Consider the following 21,092-nt stretch of genomic DNA (forward strand, 5'->3'; position numbering starts at 1 on the left):
CCATTCCTGGGGCTGTCAATCATTATCCAGGCAGCACATTGTTCAGAAGGTGGAGCTGTCAGGCAGGAAGAATGAAAGGTAAGGAAAGGAAGGCTCCTGCTCCTTGCTGATGCCAAGGGTAAGTGAGATTATGTCAAAGCTTTAAACAGAGTCCCCTTTCTCTGCCCCACCCCCTGCTCCTATATAACACACACTGCGTTTAGCAATACCTGCTTCCACCCGGGCACGGTGGGGTGAGTGCTGCCTGCTCCCCCCCTGCTGATGGATGCTGCAGCCAGCAGCCCCCTTGGCTGGCTCTGTGCAGGTGCCACCAGGCTTTTTGGGGTCACCATGGCCCGCAGGAGCCCGCTGCACAAAGCCAAGGTGCTGCTCTGCAGCCTCCTGCCTGCCCTGCTCTGCGTGGCCACGCTGGGGGCTGGCCAGGGGCTGGGGGTGTTTGTGGCCGTGTGCCTGCTCTGCTCCGTGTGCCTGGGGGACAGGGACCTGCTGCCCGTGGGGGACAGAGCCGTGCTCATCACAGGTAAGCTGCTGCCAGGGCTCAGGAACCAGCAAAGCCTGCCTTTTCTCACAGGAATGGGCAAAAACCTGCCTTTTCTCAAAGAAAAGAGCAAAACCTGCCTTTTCTCACAGGAATGGGCAAAAACCTGCCTTTTCTCAAAGAAAAGAGCAAAACCTGCCTTTTCTCACAGGATGGGCAAAAACCTGCCTTTTCTCACAGGAATGGGCAAAAACCTGCCTTTTCTCACAGGAATGGGCAAAAACCTGCCTTTTCTCACAGGAATGGGCAAACCCTGCCTTTTCTCACAGGAATGGGCAAAAACCTGCCTTTTCTCAAAGAAAAGAGCAAAACCTGCCTTTTCTCATAGGAATGGGCAAACCCTGCCTTTTCTCACAGGAATGGGCAAACCCTGCCTTTTCTCAAAGAAAAGAGCAAAACCTGCCTTTTCTCACAGGAATGGGCAAACCCTGCCTTTTCTCAAAGAAAAGAGCAAAACCTGCCTTTTCTCACAGGAATGGGCAAACCCTGCCTTTTCTCACAAGTGGGCTGGAAAACTTCTTGTCCTCGGGTTAGTGCATGCTTGTGAGGGTTCCTTTTATCTTTGCTGCTTGTTTTATTTGCTTCGGCAGAGATGGTTTTTTTTCCAGGTAAATAAGTGCTCTGAAATTAAGTAGGAAAGCATCTTAATAGATGCTATTATTTTTTAGTGTCTCATTTAATCTTTACAAGTAGCTTTTTAGACGTACTTGTGAAATTAACTGGTGCAAGAAGCATAGGAATACTTATGATGGTTTAATTTTTTAGGAGAGACAGTAATTCCCAGGAGCCCTCAGAACACTACATTCATTCATTGCTTTTGTTTACTTGAATTAATTGTGCTGGTTATGGATGTAGAGTTGTCTTTTGGGGGGGTGTGTGTACATACTGTACACTGTGTCTATCAATGCTGAGGTTTGGTGCCATCTCTTTGAAACTCTCTGTGAAATGCTTTAGGAGGGAGTAATTCACCAGCAGAGAAAGTTCAGAGCTAATTAATTCAGTCGCTATCACCACTCTGATCTGTTCAAACCCCACTTTTATTTTGCAGGGATGGCGTTTTTGCAGTTTTATGGCTTTTCTCCTGCTTCCTCTAAAACTTTAGGTGTTGTTTATTTAGATGTTTCTTATTTGTGTTAATCAAACCTTTAAACTGGAGTGCCTGCTGACTGCTTTTTGCACTCTTAATTTGCTGGGTTTTGTTTTATTTTCTGTGTTTTTTCCCCCCTCTGGAATGCTGAATTAGCTTGCTTTGGTTTATATATAGCAATTTCTAGCAGAATTTCATTTTGTTTTATAGGGACACTTGGAAATAATTTAGATTTGCCTAGCAAGCTTTAATACAGGGATTAAATCTAAAAGTTGAGAGAGGACAAGATCAGCAGCAAGTGCTCCCCTTGCAGTTTATCTGCCAGCTGGGTTTCTCCCTGTGTCAGATGAGGATGGATGTTGGTGTGGGCAATAGGGAGCAATCCTTTCCCACCCCTGCAGCCTCAGGGGATGTGCTTGCACTTGGGCATCTCCTTGCTCTTTGTGAGACTGCAAATCTTCAGGAAGAAGCACTCTCTGGGAGCTTATCTGCTCTGGAATCTGAATTAGAGCAATATAAGAGAGCTAGGAACATTTTGGGTATAGTCCAGTCAGGGAATGTGCTTTACTTGTACCTGTGCTGCAACTGTCCTGAAGAAATGCGAGTTGGGACATCTCTGACAGCTGATTAATTTGAGGAGACTCTTTGTCTTTATTGGAGTCCTGTGCAATCCATCAAACCCTCCAGCAACTGAAACAGAAGTTTTACTCAACCTGTATTTTGGCTCAATTGCTCTGATTTTGGTATTTTTCCCCATACCAACTACAGGATGTGTGTCCCTGTTCATTTGCAGCTGCAAGGTGCCTTTAAGTAGATTTTGGTGTCATTTTCTCCAGTTTTGACAAAACCTTAGGCAGGCACTTGGTGGAAAGTGGTGACTTTGATTATTTTTTCATTTTCCCTCTGCCTTTCAGCCCCACAGGGCTGAGGAATGTGGCTGTGTCCTGAGCCAGGTGTTTCTTGAGAGCCTTTGGCCAGAGGCTGGAGCAAGCTCTGCTGCTCTCCCTGGGTCCTGCCATGTGTTGTTCTGCTCCTTTTTGGATTTTCCTTGTACCAGTGCTGCTCTGCATTATTTATTTAATAAATACTCCAGCAGCTCACTGGAGTGCCAGGATAAGGGAAAAACTGTGCCCAGTGGTCAAAATGCTTTTTCACATGGATGAGTGTGGGCATGTGAGCAAACTCAAAAAATTGCTGCAACTCTGCTGTGGATCCTCTAGCTGGGAGTATGAAAACACTTTAGTGGTGAATGCAACAGCCACCTTCCCTAAAAATTAAATTATTGCCAAGATCTGAAACAACAGGAGTTGTGAAATTCTGTCCCTGGTTAGTCTGTGTGCTTTGGGATGAATTTCTCCAGTTAATTTGGTATTTCCATTCTTGGGGTGTGATTTGGTGCATGTTCAGCATGAGTTAATTGTAAATTCTCAGTAAAGGGTCAGTCACAGTCAGTGTGACTGCTTTCCTTAAAATAAGGCTTTTCATAACCCACAAATTATTTTTGGCATAGAAGCAGGAGTGGGATTAGGAGGGAATTGTCTTTTTTTTTTTTTCCCCCTATGGAGACTCTTTGAATTCTAGGAGTTGGAAGAGTAAAGCTTCTCTGGACTTCAATAACCGGTCTGAAACTCAAATCATATTTGTTTTGGAATAAAAAAAACAGGGACAAACCCAGCATCAGACAATGATCAAAACAACTTTTATTGCTTTCTTGGAATTGCTGTGCCCATCCCAAGTTTGAGTTTCCTTTTATTCTGCCCATTTTCAAGTTAAAGCTGCATCATAAAACTGAGGTAATATGTAGCTGTGGCTGTGTACTTTCTGGGAATGGTGAAAGAGAAAGGATTTGATCTAAAAGTGTGGTTTTTCACTAAAAGAAAAAGAAGGAAAGTCACCCCACCCCCAAACTTAAAAATCTGTCGTGTCTGGGATATTTGCAGGCTTCTTCATGTCTCTCTAGGGAATTCAAGGAATGCAGGTTTATTCAGTCAGGTCAGGACTGGAGAAGCTTCATGTGATATTTGTAGTGTTCTGGTGCATCTTCAGCAAATTGCAGACTTCTAAAATGCCAAAAAACTGATTTTTTTTTTTTTCTTCCTAGGAATTAAATAGAGCATGAGTAATTATTTTCTACTTTTTCAAGATGCACTGATTGATCCAGACATTTAGTACATGTTTTCTTCAAGCCACCTGGAATTAATATTTTTCACCAGTCAGGACTAAAGCCCCAGTTACAAGACAGAACCCAGAAAAGGGATCTAACATGCTTATGATGAGTCTCTTTGGCAGTCCAATTCTATTGACCACATATTTTGAATGTAGGAGCAGACCTGTGAATAACTCTGATATTTTTCTTGGTGTGCCAAAATTAGAGACTAACCCTCAGAAGTTTGTAGCAGGGTTAAGTAGGGAGTATTGCAGCTCTTCCACAAACAAGAAAATAGTAAAATATCTGGCAGGAGTTGCAGTCCTTTGTCTCACATTCAGATTTCCAGGGTTTGGGAACTGAACATTGATTAGTGAATTGTTATTGCAGGAGATGCTGGATCCCAGTGCACAGCAGCATCCAGGAACTTTCTCTGCTGTAGTTACAGTGGAGGATCTGGTGCAGTGTTGTGGAACAGGCTGATGCTTTACAGTGTAAAAGCTGTATTAATTTATTAAACTCCTAATTTTCCACCTAATCTTGTCCTCTGCAAAGCTCCTGAAGCACAGTCCCTTTGAACTCCTGCCCTGTCACTACCTGTGTCACTTCACTGGAGGCTTGGTGGGGACATGGGTGATGTGTTTCTTTCCTTATGGAGTAAGTTTCACTGCAGGTGGGAAGAATGAAAAATAGAATTTAAAAATGGAGAGAAAACACTTAAAATTAACTTATAATATTTGAAGGTGTTGGTTGATGAGGAGCTGAATGTGACCCAGCACCGTGGCAGCCCAGACATCCAACTGTGTCCTGGGCTCCTTCCAAAAACCTGGGGGCAGCAGGGGAGAGGGGATTCTGACATGGACCTGCTGAAATGAGTCCAGAGGAGGCTACAAAATCATCAGAGGACTTGGAACACCTGTCCTGTGAATGCAGATGTAGGGAGCTGGGATGGTTCTGGGGAGACCTTGGAGGCCCTTCCAGTGCCTAAAGGGGCTCCAAGAGAGCTGGTGATGAGGGCATGAAGTGACAGGACAAGGACCTCGAACTAAAAGAAAGCAGGTCTGGATCAGAGATGCTTTTAGGAAGAAATTTTAGGAAGAAATTTTTTCCCTGTGAGGGTGGTGGGGCCCTGGCACAGGTGCCCAGAGAAGCTGTGGCTGCCCCTGCATCCCTGGCAGTGTCCAAGGCCAGGCTGGGCATGGTTTGGAGCACCCTGGGACAGTGGAAATTGTCCCTGCCCATGGCAGGGGGCTGGAATGAGATGATCTTCCAGGTCCTTTCCAGCCCAAACTATTCTGTCTTTTATTCTGTCGCAGCAGCAATACTCTGTCACAGGGAGAGACTTGTGAATCAAATTATTTGTTAAATATCCTTCACTGGTACTTGATGGGAAGAACTACACAATTGTGATCCCAAAGATCACAATTGTTTGCTCTTATAGTGCTTCTTGCAGCTGCTTGGTCATTCCTTTATATGGACAAAGTTTGGGAATAAGTTTGGAAGAGGATAGAGAGGATGAGAGAAATTCTGATGCAAATTTGCATGAGTTCAATAGCTGATTTAGCACACAAATGTCATTTGGAAGCTTTCTTATGTTCTGAAAGCATTGGAATGCTTTGCAGGTAAAGCTACAGTTGCTCAGTTTTGGCTTGGTTACAGTCTGTAATAAAAAGTGCTTATCTGAGGGATCTTGTGTGGTAGAGGTGTGGATGAAATAATGCTACTTTTTGGAAGGTAGAAATAGAATCCAAGAATTTGAATGTGATAGCCCTGTAATTGCTTTGCCCATTGGAGATTTCAAATTAAATCATTACTGTGGTGTTTTTTTTTGCTGTTTGTTTTTTTCTCTTATACACTTTTGTTTTCAGAGTTCAGCCTGAATATTTGTATAAAACCAAAGTACGGCTTTATTTCTTCTCTATGTATAAAGTCAGAGAATCTGTCAGTGGCAGAGAGTGAGCTGATTCCACCAGCTCTGAGTCAGGAGAACATGGCCTGTCAATCTTTGAGGAACATTTAAAGGTCCAGCTCCTCAAACTTCAGATCTGAACCTTCCTTTCTACTGACATGTGTACTTCAGGGACTTTGTTTCCATATTTCTGTTCATATTTGCGTGGCTTTCCAATGCGTGTATTTATTTTATTTATTTATTTTTTAAATGATGGTGTAGGACAGACCTACTTTATAAGGTTTTTTTGATGTTTTCAGGAAGTGACACTGGGATTGGACATGCCCTGGCTAAGCACCTGGACAGCCTGGGGTTCGTTGTGTTTGCTGGGGTTTTGGACAAGGATGGCCCCGGGGCTGCGGAGCTGCGGCGCTCCTGCTCCCAGAGACTCTGTGTCCTGCAGCTGGACATCACCAACACCACCCAGGTCAGGGAGGCCTACCTGACAGTCTCAGAGAAGGTGCAGAATGCAGGTACAGCTTTTTCTCCTCCCTTTACAATGGTGTAACAGCTTAACAGGTGCATCTCTTTGCTGTTGGCTGCACCACTGCTTAGGTGTGTAGGACATTTCCAGGGTGAAGTCTGGGTCAGTCAGGGCATTTCCATCCATGAATTCTGTTTTCTGGGACATGGGAAGATGGTAGTGACAGGTCAAGGAGTGGGGAATGTGGCTCTGCAGATGATCTCTGTTTTGGCCTGGAGTCACCATCCAGCTCGCTGGTGTAATCCTTATGGATCCTTTTCCTGGTGTGTTGCAGCCTTGTGCTTTCTCCTCTTCCCAGGGCTCTGGGGTGTCGTGAACAATGCAGGAATCCTGGGCTTCCCTGCTGATGGGGAGCTGCTCCCCATGAGCACCTACAGGCACTGCATGGAAGTGAACTTCTTTGGGGCTGTGGAGGTGTCCAAGACCTTCTTGCCATTGCTGAGGAAATCACAGGGGAGGCTGGTGAACATGTCCAGCATGGCAGGTGAGTGGGCTAAAGCACCAAATAAAGTCCTGGAGCAAATGCCAAGGAAAGTGTCCATCAGTTTGGGCTGTCGGTACACCCAGGGAATAAATGTTAAGATAATAAATCCAGGTTTTTTTTTTAGTTTGGGACACTACTCCCAGAAAACACCCTTTAAAGAAGAGTTTAATGTGGCTAAGATATGCTGTGACAAAAAAAAAAAAAAAAGGCAGTAAAATTCAGATCTTGTGTTCTAGATGGCATGAGAGATAACCTTGTGAGCTAACGTAAAGATGGGTGGTACATCACAGGTATTTCTATAACATGTTCAGGCAGAAGTCTGTGATCACATCAGTTTGGGATATCTGCTGATAACTTGGGAGCTGTGTGTCTATATTTCTCTAAAAATATTTTGGATGTCTTAGAAATACTTAGGCCTAACTTATTAGCAAAGAGGTATTTTGCCATGAAAAAAAATTAAAAATATTTTGGATTTTAACCTATGCTTTTCATTTCTTTCCCTATAAATATATATATATATATATATATATATATATATATGCATGTCTTTATAACAGGACCTTCTATTCCGGGAGAACAGTTGAGATGCTAAGATGTAGGAACTAATGTAATACAGTAATGCAGTATCTGGTAGCCAACAGCTGAGGAGCAAGAATGCTCCTTTGGAAATGAGACCTTTGAAAAGGAGGTCATGCTGCTGGAAAGTATTTTGGAGTAAGAGCTCTTAGGGGTTTGCTGGGTCATGTGCTCCCCATATTTTCCTTTGCCCTTCTGCATAGCTGGAGTCCCCCTGCATGGTGCTGCATTGCTGGGGTGACTTGTGTAGGTGTTACCTGTGCTCCCTTTTGCTGAGGATGTGGCTGCAGTCTGGCTCTGGAGCTGTTTTATCTTTATAATCCCAGATATGCTCTGTATCTGCATGTCTGTGCTCATGGTTTATTACTGACACTCTGAAAAATCAGGACTGAATTACCAGAACCTTTCTGCTGCTGCTCTGAGGCCAGAGTTTCCTCTGTGCACCCAAGTGAAGCTCTCACTGTGGGTGTTCTGGGGTGGATATCTCAATTCCTGGTGAGAATCCCTGAACTGCCTTGAAGGAATAAATGCATTTATCCCTGTGCTGAGTAGTTTGGCCTTACAGGAGCTGATAATGACCCTGTTTAAACTCAGCTGTCTGCTGAGATGTTGCTGCACACAGCCTGGTTTGGGTGAAGAGTTTCCCCTTAGCTCAGGGTCTGGGGGTCCTTTGGTGAAACATTAGTGGAGAAGTTAGTGAGGTCTCATTGTGCTGAATCTGTTCCTGTCTGTGTAGGGCTCATTTAACTGGGCTCAGGTTAGCCTGACCTCAGAGGGAAAAGTCTGTGTTTCAATTGGCTCAAACCAATCCAGCTTGTTCAGATGCATACAGAAGAATAATTAACATCTAATTGGCCTGACTTCTTCAAGGGAATGGCTCTGTGTAAACAGCTCCTGTCATACCTTGGTCATCCCAGTACCCAGTAGCACCAGTGGCTTACCTGAAAATCCCCTGGATCTGAGCTATTTTCCTTTAAATACTCAGGCACATTGAGATGAGTGTGTAGCATTTGAAACAGAGGCAGGATGTGCCCAACTGCCCATGCAGGCAGGAGAAGGAGGAATGTGCCTCAAGGAAAGGATTCTCCATTCTGTTCCTTCCTCCCAGCACAACTTGTGGTGGCTGTGGTGGTCTTAAACCTGTGTGGTGCTAACACCAGCCTTGTGGGGGAAGTGGGAGGGCTGAAGAAGAAGCTCAAATCAAAGTATGTTTGTATTTTTCTAGCACTGAAAAAGTGACAACCTGCCAGTTTTTGGGACAGAGGAAATCTCTGCATTTGGAAGATACTGTTTTCTGGAAGCTTGCTTTTGTGAATGTACTGGGTGTTCTCTTAGCTTTCCCATCTGAACAAATGTTTCTGGGATTGAAAAAGATGGGTTATAACTATAGGCAGGGGATCTGCTTCCATACTGGGAACTCTCAGGGAGTCTAGTCACTCATGGGATGTGATTCCAGCTTTGTGTTTTCCCCACTCTTGCATTATTATTTCTCTGGCCTTTCTGGAAAGAACAGAAACGAAAGTTTGCTTGATAACACTAGAATTGAGATTACTTACCTGGTTCTAACTGTGGTTTATTGTAGGGGCTTGAAATTTGTGTTACAGTGACAAGAACAGGAGTCTAAAACTACTGCTTCACTATTTATATGAACTAAGTCATTGTGTTTCTCAAATCAACAGTCATAACTTTCAGCAGTCTTTACCCTTAAATGCAGTCCAGTTTATTTTTCCTGCCCTACAAGGTGTCTTACCAGGTGTTACTGAGCATAACTGCTGTAAGCAACTGTTCATTTACAACTTTCACTCTTTTTTAACCTCTAGCAAGAAGTGATTCCCTCACTGCCTTGTCTTTAACCACAGGGAGAGAAGCATAACTTTGGTTGTGCTATAATCTGCCTTCTAAATCATGGAAATAAAGGCTGGGAAGAGCCACTGTTGAGGTTTATCAGTTTCTATTGCTCCTGCAGGAGGCATTCCACTACCGAGGTACGCAGCGTATGGGGCATCCAAAGCAGCTCTGTCCATGTTTTCTGGAGTAATGAGGCAAGAGCTTTCCAAATGGGGCATTAAAGTCATGGCAATTCATCCATCAGGCTTCAGAACAGGTTGGTGCTTGGCATTTCGGGTTGTTCTTTCTGCCTCTCCTCTTTCCCCATAGCTCAGCAGCCTCAAACAGAGCCCTGAGTGATTCTCAGGGGTTGGATGTTTTTCCCCATTCTTTATGTGGGTTATGGAAATAAGCTCAATGTTTTTTTTTGTGAGAGATGTTCCCAGCTCTGCACTCTGCCTGCCTCCCCTCTCCTGGGCAGAGCTGTCTTTGCTTTGAGGCAGGGCAGCATTCAGGCAGTTGGTGCCTTCCCTTTGCCCCAGCTTTGCTGGAGTGGAACCTCTGAGGTGTCCACTGTCCCAGCTTTGTTGGAGCTGATGAATGGAGCAGCACTGTGTGCCCAGTTTGGGTGTTATGGCTCCCTTGTCCTGCTTGGGAGCTTCAGGTCCCCCATCTCTCCTCCCTTCCACAATATCAGAGCTCTCTCTATTGGGCTGCTCTGGCATGGCAGTGTCTGCAGCCATACCTGTCACCCTGCTTGCCTGCTGTCAATATCCTCTGGTCTTCCCCCTCCACTCCTTCCCCGTGTGCTCCTGCTGCTTTCTGTTCCAAATTCTCCTCCTCCTTCAACTGAGCCTGTCCAGCTTCCAGACTCACCTCCTGCTGCACATGCCTGCCCAGAGCATTTTTTATGTCAGTGTAAATCAAGTTGGTCTTTTCCATAAAATGCTACTTCCCTGGATGCTTCCCCTCCTAGGAAGGGGCTCTGGGCTCTGACAGCTTTATGTGGTCAGTGGAGCCTGCCTGAGGCTTCACCTTCAGGGCCCTGCTTAGCTGTTCTCAGGTTTATGGGTAAAATTTAGTCCTGGGATTTGAGATTTAAATATTTTAAAAAAAGATTTTTCTTTATTTGCAATGCTTAATTTTTGGTAGTTAGGCAATAATTCCATTGGAGAAGCCCCTGCTTTCATTCCTACACTGTGCAGATGGAGGGGACAAATAGATTAAATTTCAGTTCTAAATCTGTCCTAAGAGAATGCTGATCCTTCAGGAAACTGGTTATTGAAATACTAATGTCTCCTGTGAAAGGGCAGCTTAGCACTTGGCCAACCCAAGTGAATCCTGCTCATCTTAGTTTGCCTGTCCTCAGTTGTTTATTATAAATACTGATTGGAAACCTCCACAAAATTAATCAGGACAGAATGGCAAAGTGGGGAGGAGGGAGAAAGAAAAAAATGCTGATTTGGCTGTGAGAGAGCATTTTTAGGTAGAGCAGGGAGCCAAATGGGGCATGAACTTTGTGCTTTTTGTGTGGCACAAAGCACTCGTGCTTTTCCTCCTCTTCCAGCTGAAAGCACTGGCTGCTCACCAGCTGTGGTGTTTGTTCTTCACTGCCCCATCTTGACATCTTCAGTGTCATGCTTTTTATAAGCTACAAGAACATAAAATTTGGTGGGTGGATGGTTGATGATTTATGATTATGGTTTGTATTTTTTTTTTGGTTTTTTTGGGGGAGGGAAAGTTCTGGGGTTAATTCTGTGGTTTTTTGGGGGTGGTTATGGAATGATGATGACAGTTGGTTATTGTTTTTGATGTTAGGAAATATAGAGGAAGGTTAATTGGAAGTTTAGATCAACTCTGCCTATTAATTACAGATCCATTTCTTTAAATCCAGCCCCAAACCCACTTGCTGTGCTGTGATGTTGCTCCTGCAGGTATCGAAGGCACAGCAGAGCAGTGGGACAGGCAGGAGAAGGAGCTGATGGAGAACCTCCCTGCAGACACCAGGCAGGCCTATGGCGAGGAATATCTCCTGGGGCTGAGGAATTACCTGCTCCACCTGCCCTCCCACTGTGCCCCCGACCTGTCCCCCGTGCTGGGCTCTGTCCTGCATGCTCTGCTGGCCAGGAGACCCCAGGGCCTCTACACCCCTGGCAAGGGAGCCTACGCCCCCCTCTGCATCTTCTGCTGCTTCCCCCTCTGGTTCTACGACTTCTTCATCAGCAAGGTGCTGAGTGCTGGCTCTGTCCCAAGGCAGCTGAGGACATCAGGAGATGAAGGCAAGAACCTCTGAGGTGCCCACTGGTGTTTGTCTCACTGATGAGGGAGCTGGGAAGAGCTGTGGACAGACACTGCTGCTTGTTGTGCTTTGTGAATTGCATTAACATTAAATCTTTGTGTTAAGAGTCATGTTTGGGAAAAGCAGTGGGTAAGCATAAATAGAAAGCTATTCCCAGATGGGGCATTTTTTGAGGAATTTCGGTATTTTCTTGTTGTCTTTGTGTCCTGCTTTCTGTGTAAGGTACCTCATGAAATTATATAATTCCTGTCTGCTTCTAAGGGCATCACCAACATGCAGAGATGCAGAACATGTTTTGTTAAAGCAAAACCAAAACCTCTAGAGAGTCACCAGCCTTAACTCTCGTAAAAAGTTAAATATATTCCTGTTGTTGAAGAGACTTAGAACTGTATAATGCAAGTCTTTTTCTCTACAGCTTCAGCCTAATGTGTTTGGGGTCTGGTGTTTTCATTCTGTTGCTGTTGAACCTGAGAAATGATTGTCCTTCCCCCCCAAATTTTGTAATGTATACATTCAGTTTCAATGCATAGTTTTAAAGTTTGTAATGTGTTCTCTTTGCTAGAATAAGTAACATAAATTGGTTGGGGGAGAATGAATGCAGACAGATCAAGATCTTTATGAAGAGAGAAACAATTTCCTTCCTACAGTACTAAAAATAGTCATGGTGGGTGTATCAGCTGCTATTTTGATCTGTCTGGTCATTCTGTGCATTGCCTGTATATGCCTGTGCTTATCTAATTGTGAGTAAACTCTGATGTCACTTCTGCTTTTTGTACAATTCCTTACTTAGGTCTGGGTTTACAAAGAATTCATGGTTTTGCCCACTTCTGAAACTTTCTTGTGTCTCCTCTGCTTTGGGGGAGTTTGTGCTCTCTTGTCTAAGATCAGTCAATCTTCATGTGGCTTTGCTGGAGTCCAGTGCCCAACTTCTGATAGATTGGGGTCCTTCCCCTTCCTTAATTTCATTCCAGGAGCACCAGGTGCCCTCCTCCACTCACCCATGGCAAGTGGTTGGGCAACACACCTGTATTTTTCCTGCCTTATTCCCTTTTTGCATTGTCTGTCACATCCTTGGGCTTTGAAAGGCTGTGATATTTGAAAGAAATCCTCATCCCCCTGACTCCCATGGTCTGGCCATGTGTCCTGCCTTTGACAAGATGCATTTCTTTTCCAGTGATGAAAAACTGAAAGTGATCACACTCTGAGCTTTAAATGTAGCCACACTTTTTTCCTTTCCTTCATGAGCAATTTCTGTCATAACCCTATTTGTGTGATGTGCTCTTGCACCCAACTGGACAAAGTCCCTGTTAATTTGCAATTATGGCATTTATTCCATCACTCTCCTGTGTCTGTCACATCAGTGCCAGCTCCTGTAGATGCACAGAGGATGCTCAGAGGGCTGGGGCCATCATTTGAGGGATTTCCCAGTGGGGGAACCCTCCTGTTCCTGACTCTCTGTCACAATAGCTGCTTTTGCTACTGAGGTTTATCACCTGGTTTGTATCAGTGTCCTGGTTGCAGAGTTTTGCTTTCCTTGGAGGAAGTGTACTCAATGTTTTGAACTCAGGAAATCTGAGACTATTTCCCTCTCTCTGTCTCTGTCTCTCCCAATTTCACCCTTTATCTATTTCCCTCATTTTTTTACGTGCCAACAAAACTGTGTAATAAAACAATATAATATTTAGTAACCAGATGGTTGTGCCTCTTTGTCTCATCTCACCTTTTGTTGTTTTGGGGCTCAGTGCTCCATCCCTGCCTTGTTCCTTCATCAGGAGAGCACTGAGGGGGAAGGGTTGGGAGCTTTTCCAGGGAAGGGGACAAGTGGCAGCGGATCCCAGTTTTGGGCAGGCTGTGATCCCAGCTGGCCCAAAGGCAGCTTTGAGCAGAGGGAGAGGTGAGTGAGGAGCTGGGGCTGTGCTGGTGCCAGCCTGGGAGGTTTGGCTGCCCCAGGCTGAGGGAGCTGCTGCCAGGGAGCCCATCTCCATCTCCATCTCCATCGTGGATGCAGGTGGCTGCTTTTCCCTTCACACCCAATTTGGGTGTAAATTCTGAGGGCTGGAATTTTGCCCTTGGGCACACTAAACAACTGAAATTTGTCTTAGCAGTCACTCAGCTCCTTTGCCTAGCAATCTCCATAACAATCTTTAATTGTTGCTTTGTTATTTGGCTCTGGTTATAAAATGTAATTTTTTTTTCTCCCATTGGCTTTCCTAATAGGAATATTATCTTGCATGTTGCAGACATTAAATTAGCCATTTGCTTGGAAGTTTTGACTTAATTTTAATTTTTTAAACTTTTATTTCCCAGGAAATTTCTGTTCTAAATAGTCATTTTATGTTTCTTCACCTAACTACAAAGATATTTTAGCAGGTCTCTAATAATTGCAATATCAAAGATTGCTATTGTTTTGTTCCTACAGGGATCTTGCTTTGTGTTTTAAAGATAATTCTGTTGTAACACATTATTGAATTATGTGTCATTTAATGGGCTGTAGTATTAGAAGTAAATTTCTTTTGCTAATGGCTTGCATTGAAAATAATCCCAACTGTGAGAGTGGCAGAACTGCAGAATAAATTGTGGGTGTTTGTGGCCAGCAAGCCCAGGTGGGTGTTGGTGCTGGCACTGGTTCATGGTGTCAAGGACAAATGTCTGGGTGTGAGGGTGCTTTGCTTGCCATAAAGGCTGATCTGATACAAAATATTTGGGAAATGGGAAGAGAGGATGTTGGGTTCTAGCAGTGGAAACCGTTATATTAAAAACCCCAAACAAATTCTTGTGATTTGGGTCTATTCAAATATAAGATTTTTTAAAGAAAAAGAGGCCTATTTTGGGCTTCTTTCAAAGATAAGATTTTTTTTTAAAATGCACATGGTGTGAGGAAAAGCATCTGAGAAACTGAAGAAATTGGCTGTGGCCCTAAGAAAGGATGATGAATAATAGACTAAAACATCACATAATGCCCCTCAGAAATCAAGTGTGACTATATTACAAACATGTGCACAGAGTGAAAAGGGGGTTCTAAACTATGGAAATCATGATTAAAGGGCAGGTTTTATACACACCCCTCTGATCCAGCCTCTGGAGTGAAGTTTGTGAGCAAGAAGTAAATGCTGTTGGATGCTTTTTACAATGGAATTCCCTGGCTGGAGTCCTGGGGGTGCCCCTCTCCTGCTCTGCATTCGTCCCTTCCCTCCTGTGAGGAGCTGGTTTGAGGATATGCAGCTCTGGGGGCACACAAGGTGAGTTACAAAGCAATTTGTTTTTATAAATTCTTTTATTCTGGCTCCATTTCCCCTCTTTGTGGGGCCCCTGCAGACAGCCCTGCCTGGTGTATGCCTGCATCATTGCAGGCTGGGGAAGATGGGTGAAATATTGTGCATTTTGGGGTTGTGTCACCGTGGTGGGGATGTTTTGGTGGCCACTTGCCAAAGGACCAGCCCTGCATTTCGTGGAGTGTAAATGTGTGGGGCTGCCCATGTGGCTGGAGGTGAGGAAAAGGGCTGGGAAAGTTTAAAGTGTGCTCAAATGAGAGCTCTGACAGGGAATTTGGGTTGGGTAGAAAAGGTGGTGTGGGAGAATGGGGAGCTCCAGGTCACTGGGGGTTATGGACTCATGCAGGGACAAGGATTAATCCTAAAACTCCTTTCAAGCTCTGCAGGAGCTTGGTCAGACCCATTTTTCACTGGGAGGGGCCAAAAACAGCAATGGGGAGAAAGGTAATAGTCACTTTGTCTAATTTAAAGAGCATGAACAGAAATATAATTATTTCTAAATGAAAGTATTTCAGATTTTGCCAGTTTGAGTCCCTGCTATCTTCAGAAAAGAGGGAAACATTTCCATGTTCCTCTGGGGTGTGTGAGGGGTTTTTTTGTTTATAGCTACATATGAAAAGTGTTTAGAATTTTTGTATGCATTCTTTGTTTCAAGAGGATGCTTCCAAGGGGCTTTCAGGTCTCAGTGATGTCAAAGCACTCTGGTTTTGCTGTGAATTTACTCACCTGGGCACAGCATTGCAGAGGTGCAACCAAAATAGGTCACATTTCATTTGCTTGAAGCCAAGAGTCCACATGTAGCCACCAGCACCCATCTGAGCACCAACCATATTTGCAGCATGTTTGAGACAGATGTGTGAATTTGGATATTTTTCCTAAAGAGACTGATTCTGGAATCTTTTCTGGGCCACAGTGTTGTCTGTTTTACCCTGTTTATTCTCTGTTTTGAAAGTCAACTGGATTCCTAAAATGATGCAACCCCTGAGGGCATTGTGCATCAGAGAGTCACCACATTTCTAGGAACTCTCAGAGAAATTAATTTGAAATCCAATTCAAGCAGGCTTCAAAGGAAAAGCGTTCAAACAAAAAAAATCTTGGCACTTGTGAGGAAATGGGGTGTGGAATTTTATTTTTTTTTCCTCCTCCTAAAAATCTGAGGATACATAAATGGAAATTATTGCCACTGCAGGAAACACCCTGCATAAATGCATCCTGGGCTGCAATTGCCCCTGACAGAATCTGTCAGCTGCTGCAGGGGATGCAGACACCTTCGTGGCAGGATTTCTACAGCCAATGCTTTTGTCAGTCAGGCTGAACATCAGAGCTGCTGCTGCTCAATTATAGATGAATTCTGGCGACCTTGAGGCAGTGGGCTTTTACCATAGCAAGAGAGGTAATTGCTTTTACTTTTAAAGCATGACCAAACCATAAATCAAGAATCACTGGCATCTCATGAAAGGAGGAGAGTTTTAAATCCCTTTAATAGGATAAATGGGTTGTAAGCATGTTGTATAGGTCATTGTAACCTAAGCTAATGAATCTGACTTTAACAACCTGTATGAAAGTAATTACAGAGATATAAACAGTCTCCACAGGTTTCATGCCTGGAATATGTAGGTTAAATGATCCAAGCTTATATCCCTGTTCATGTTGTTGCCTGTGGCTCTAGAAAGAGCTCTGAACAAGCTGGAAACCAATCCTGGGAGCTGAGAATTTGGATCTCAGCATCTGCCATGGGTGAGAAAAAGGGGGCACAGCTCAGTGGTCAAAGGATGGCTCTCAAATCTTGGTGGCCTTCCCTGCCAGTCTGTTAAATCAGGAGAGGTCTGGAGGTGCAGAGTGTGTGGCTCTTTCCACAGAGCCTTTCAGAAATGACCTGTTATTGGACTGGTTTTTTCCTGAGTTAGTTGTACATTCTGGCCATGTTTCCCTGATTTGGGACTTTTCCCTTGTGGTATCAAAGGACACATTCCAAAATAAGAGGCAGGATATGTTTTGTTTTCTTTATGTCTTTCATGCTCACACCCCAGCAAAGATCAAGGGGTGTGAGCATGAAAGACATAAAGAAAACAAAATTATAATGACTGGTACAAAGGGAGGGAAGGAAGGAAGCAAGAAGGATGATTCTCAGGAAATGGGTTTGGGCAGATCCAGCTCCAGTGACATCTCACACTCTGGGTCAGGCTGACCTACTCACTATCTTCCACCACCTCCTTCAACACCTGACTTTTTAAAGTGCCATTTAAGAGGCTGTGGCCTGTGATAAATTTATTTACTTTGAAGTCCTGCATTTCTTGGCCTTGTAGCACCCCAGCCCATGAAGAAAGAGGACGTGGGGTGTTGTGGTGAGGACAGGGGTGGGTGCTCCTGCTCTGGGTGGTAATGGGAGACAAAATCTTGTATTTCCCCATCCCTGTGAAAGGGGACATGTTGGTGCAGCTTTGCACTCCCACACCCAGCCCACACAAGCCTGGCACTGCTGACTTCTTTGCTCTCTTTCTTTGGGGGAAAGAATATCATGGTGTACTTGGTTTCATAATGGAAAAAGAGACATTTTTGGCCTTTGGCCATAGTAATTAACATGTCAGCAATCTGTGAGAGAAGGCACTGCTGTCTGTCTGTTTGTCTGTCTGTCTGGGCTTCCTGTGGGCCTGCACTGACACCCATCCACTGGTGTGTGTGGGAATCTCTGGTGCTTGCATGGCACAGCCAACAAAGCCCTCAGGGTGAGGATGATATGTCAGAGCATGGCCTGAGGGTGATTTATTCCCCTGCTCTGTGGGCAAGCCCTGTCTCTTTAGACAAAGGGATAGGGATCAGTGTTATGGCTTCTGTGTATCTCAGAAAGCATCTCTTTGCCTTGAGTTTCTCAGAAGAACTCAGCTGATAGAATCACAGAATGGTTTGGGTCAGAAAGGACCTTTATACTCACCTCATTCCAGCCCTGCCACGAGCAGGGACAGCTCCCATTAACCAGGTTCCTCAGAGCCCCATCCAGGAATGGGCACCCACAGTTTCTCTGCACAACCTGCTCCATTCACTGCCTGCACAGCAAAATCCTAAAGGACTAATTGAATTAAAAGGATGAACTGGGGAAAGCAAACAGTCTTAATTAACAGTGTTCTAATGTACAGGCAGCAATGGAATCGTGTTGTGTGCTTGGCACAGAAGAGTTAAGGGAGTGATAGGCTTTAAAAACTTAGCATTTTTTAAAATGTTTTATCATGTAGAAATGTGCTAGAAGTGCATGTTGGGAGCTGGCTGTTTCATGGTGTGATTTGAATTGAATCATGCAATAGCATAATGTGCTTTATATTCCTTTTTCCCTAATGTTGCCATTATGGTACAAATGTGTTGCCTTAGAGCAGGAAGCACTGCTCTCAAAGGTTAAGAAACCCCAACCAACCAACCAAAACCCCACAAAAATATCTCCAAACCAGGATCCAGTCACCAGCAGTGACCGCAGCCCATGACTTTGGGCCATGCCATTGCTCCCTCTGCATTTTCCAAGTGTCCTTAAGGGTAGGAGAAGGCTAAACTGCAATATTAAAAAAGGAATGATGCTAAAAACAAGAAGATAAATTATTGTGCTCAGCCTCCAGGTTTAACATATGGTGTGGAGAAGCAAATGGGTCGTGGTGACAGCCCCACGTGCCCTGTAATGGATGGTGGTGTCCAAGGGGAGCTGCACACAGCCCAGCTCCACTGGAACCAGCTGAATTTGGGCATCAGGGAGGAAAGGGTGCCTCAGCCTCAATGAGGGCAACATGATGGATGTGCCAGGTACCAGCCAGAGCTGAAAGCTGAAATCTATCCAGGTGGTTTTGTGCAAAGAGATACAGGAGCTGCTGCTCTGGGAGAGGTTGTGTCCTTGCTGAGGGGCAGGGGCTGAGTGAAGTGGATTTTTTGGTTTTGTTTGTGTTGTTAGTTGCTTTAAAGCCTCTTGAAAACATTTTTAAGTATCACAGACTTACTGTGTGAGGAAGGAAGGAATTATGGGCTTTCACTCTAATGCTGAGACTTTTAGCTGTGGGATGTGATGCTTGCACACCACTGTCTGTCTTTTAGGGAATTAACGGCCGAAGAAATGAATCTTTGTGGTTGGAAGGAAAAGCTTTGGGTTTCCTGACTCTGTGAGCTGAGAGGTAGCTCTTGAAACCTTTTGCATACCTTACTCCAAAAAAATATCCAGTGCCCACAGAAAATAGTCCCAAACATTTTGAGGGAATTAGCTTAGAAAAACACAGTTCCTCTGAAAGGGTTAATCTTCCCCATGGAGTTTGCACAACCTCTTGGTCTCCACTGAGTGTGTAGCCCTGCTTTTGGGTTTCTCCTGTTCCTCCATGGTGCCTGCTCAGCCTGGAGGTTGCTCTGTTCTGGGTGAGGAGGGGAAGCAGGGCTGATGGAAAAGGCTTTGTCCATCTGTTAATGTCTGATGGTCTCGTGTTACTGGGGTCACTTTTGCCACCATGGCTCCCCAAACTGCTGCCTGCCCTGGATTTGGGCTGCTCTTGAAGAATCCTTGCTCCTGTGCTGTCCAGCCTGCAGCTGTGCATCCTGGAGCAGGGTTACTGTGCAGAGCATGGAGGGACAGCCCCTGTGAGGCTGATCCTGCTCCATCCCAGCTGGGGCAGCCCTGAGGGGCCTGCCAGGATCCCACCTGGATGTGTGAAACACCTGCAGAGGCCTTTCCCTTTCCAGAGTGACACCAGAGCTGTTTGCACAAGCAGGGCAGCATTTGCACATCAGACTCCATCTGAGTGTATTCATTGCTGGGAGTGGGGTCACTAGAATGGAGACTAATGCTGGCTTTCCTCTGGGAATGGGCAGTTATTTCACATCCATTAGCTTGCTCCTGGCCCAGGTACAGCTTGGCAGGAATGCTGCCAGAGCAGCAGTAGAGCCTGCAGGATGGCCAGGGCACCATCCCAGGCCCTGGACATAAAGCAAATTCTTCCTCAGAGAACTGGAAGCTCTTCAGGCTTGGTTTCCTTCACCTTCTGAAGCCCAGTTGTAGCTTGGGTTGTTCCTGATTCTTAATGGATGTTTCTACATCTAACAAATTCCTGGTGCAGTAATTAGTTTTTCAATGCCGAAGCATTTAAGTATCTCAATTTTTACACTAATGAGCTGGGATTCCCCGTGGGTTGTCTCACAAGCTGTTTCAGCATCACAGAATTTCTCTGTGCCAAATATCACTGGTATCTTCTGGGAAGAAGGAGTTTCTGTGACCCCTCTGTGCCATTAAGCTGGTTGCTCTCTGCCTGTGTCAATGGTGACTTTGACAATCCCAATTTATTCCAGGCAGCAGAGCTGCTCACTGATCTTTCAAATGAGCAGATTTCTGCTCACTTCCAACCTCAACCAGCTGAAGCTGCTCCTTCTCCTTGGTCTGATTTATTCAGCAGCTTCAGGGTGGCTTGGGACCAGCAATAAAAGCAGATGTTGCTGGGGTACAACCCATCTCTTGTGTGCAATATTGGGAGGAATGTTGCTGGCACCTTTGTGCCAGTGCTCACAGGGACCTGAGGGTAGCATTGAGGTAAAGGTATAGGTAAAATCAGCATTGGTAAAATCTCCCTTTCCCCAAAATCCAGACAGCAGGACAGGCTGCTGCCTGCTCTGCTGCAAGCACCCCAAAATCTGCTCAGGCCGTGTCTCTCTGCCAGCATGTTAATGAGACAATTGACACTACACTTTGCTAAATATTTACAGCATATTTACACCTGAATTTGAGTAATAAATCCTCTCACCCACAGCTTTGGGCTGTGGGAATGATGCAACATACTGAAACAAAATAATCCCAAGAATTCCTAGATGCCAGTTTTACCCAACAAACACAGCTCCTCTGCTGCTGAGCTGTGGTCTCCTGAACTCCAACAATGCAACTGTTGGAAGATTTAACAGGGAGACAGGCAGATGATTTAGCTGTTTGTCTGTGGTAGATGAAGAGGAAAGTCAGGCTGGAGTGGAGGTAGCACCTGGAGAATGTGAAGGAAATCAAGGATTTCCATGGCTGAGAGGGGATTTTTGAGGATGTTTCATTTTGATGAGCGCTACCAAGGGGGACGGGGGAACAGCGCCTGCGCCTGGATGACAGAGGTGAAAATGAATGAGAAGCAGGGCAAAGGTGCTGTGAGGGGCCATCAGGAGCAGGTAATGAGGCATCCTGAGTGCCAGGAGCAGGAAATGTGGAGCTGGCTGCAGGACATCTCCCATTGAACCCTGCAGAGGGGTCAGGTGTGCTGAGCACAGCCCATGGAGGCAGGGGGGTACCAAAGGCTGCTCCTGGCAGCACTGACTGCACCCAGCCAGACTGGTTCTCACAGTGCAGGAACCTCACAGCTCTAGAAAACACAGGAAGGACTCTGGATCTACCTTTGAGATCGTGTGTTTTGTAGAAAGTTTTTGTTTTTGCTGCTTTTTAAAAA

The 21,092-nt window shown here is 45.0% G+C and overlaps 1 protein-coding gene across 1 annotated transcript; it reads left to right on the forward strand.

The window, feature by feature from the left end:
* The first annotated feature begins 261 nt into the window (after window positions 1-261).
* On the forward strand, window positions 262-12,980 carry HSD17B2 (hydroxysteroid 17-beta dehydrogenase 2). Its single transcript, XM_058813724.1, has 5 exons — window positions 262-520; window positions 5,980-6,192; window positions 6,502-6,687; window positions 9,230-9,367; window positions 11,025-12,980. The coding sequence occupies exons 1-5, from the start codon at window positions 262-264 to the stop codon at window positions 11,381-11,383; spliced, it is 1,155 nt and encodes a 384-aa protein (XP_058669707.1). The 3' UTR covers window positions 11,384-12,980.
* The last annotated feature ends 8,112 nt before the right edge of the window (window positions 12,981-21,092 follow it).

Source organism: Ammospiza caudacuta, chromosome 13 (assembly GCF_027887145.1).
Source record: "Ammospiza caudacuta isolate bAmmCau1 chromosome 13, bAmmCau1.pri, whole genome shotgun sequence".
Lineage (NCBI taxonomy): Eukaryota > Metazoa > Chordata > Aves > Passeriformes > Passerellidae > Ammospiza > Ammospiza caudacuta.

What these genes read in the sequence shown, in the direction of transcription:
- HSD17B2 (XM_058813724.1), top strand. Translation starts at nt 262, where the DNA reads ATGGATGCTGCAGCCAGCAGCCCCCTTGGCTGGCTCTGTGCAGGTGCC. An exon ending in AGAGAAGGTGCAGAATGCAG is followed by an intron (nt 6,193 to 6,501) that starts GTACAGCTTTTT and finishes TCCTCTTCCCAG; the next exon opens with GGCTCTGGGGTGTCGTGAAC. An exon ending in GAACATGTCCAGCATGGCAG is followed by an intron (nt 6,688 to 9,229) that starts GTGAGTGGGCTA and finishes TTGCTCCTGCAG; the next exon opens with GAGGCATTCCACTACCGAGG.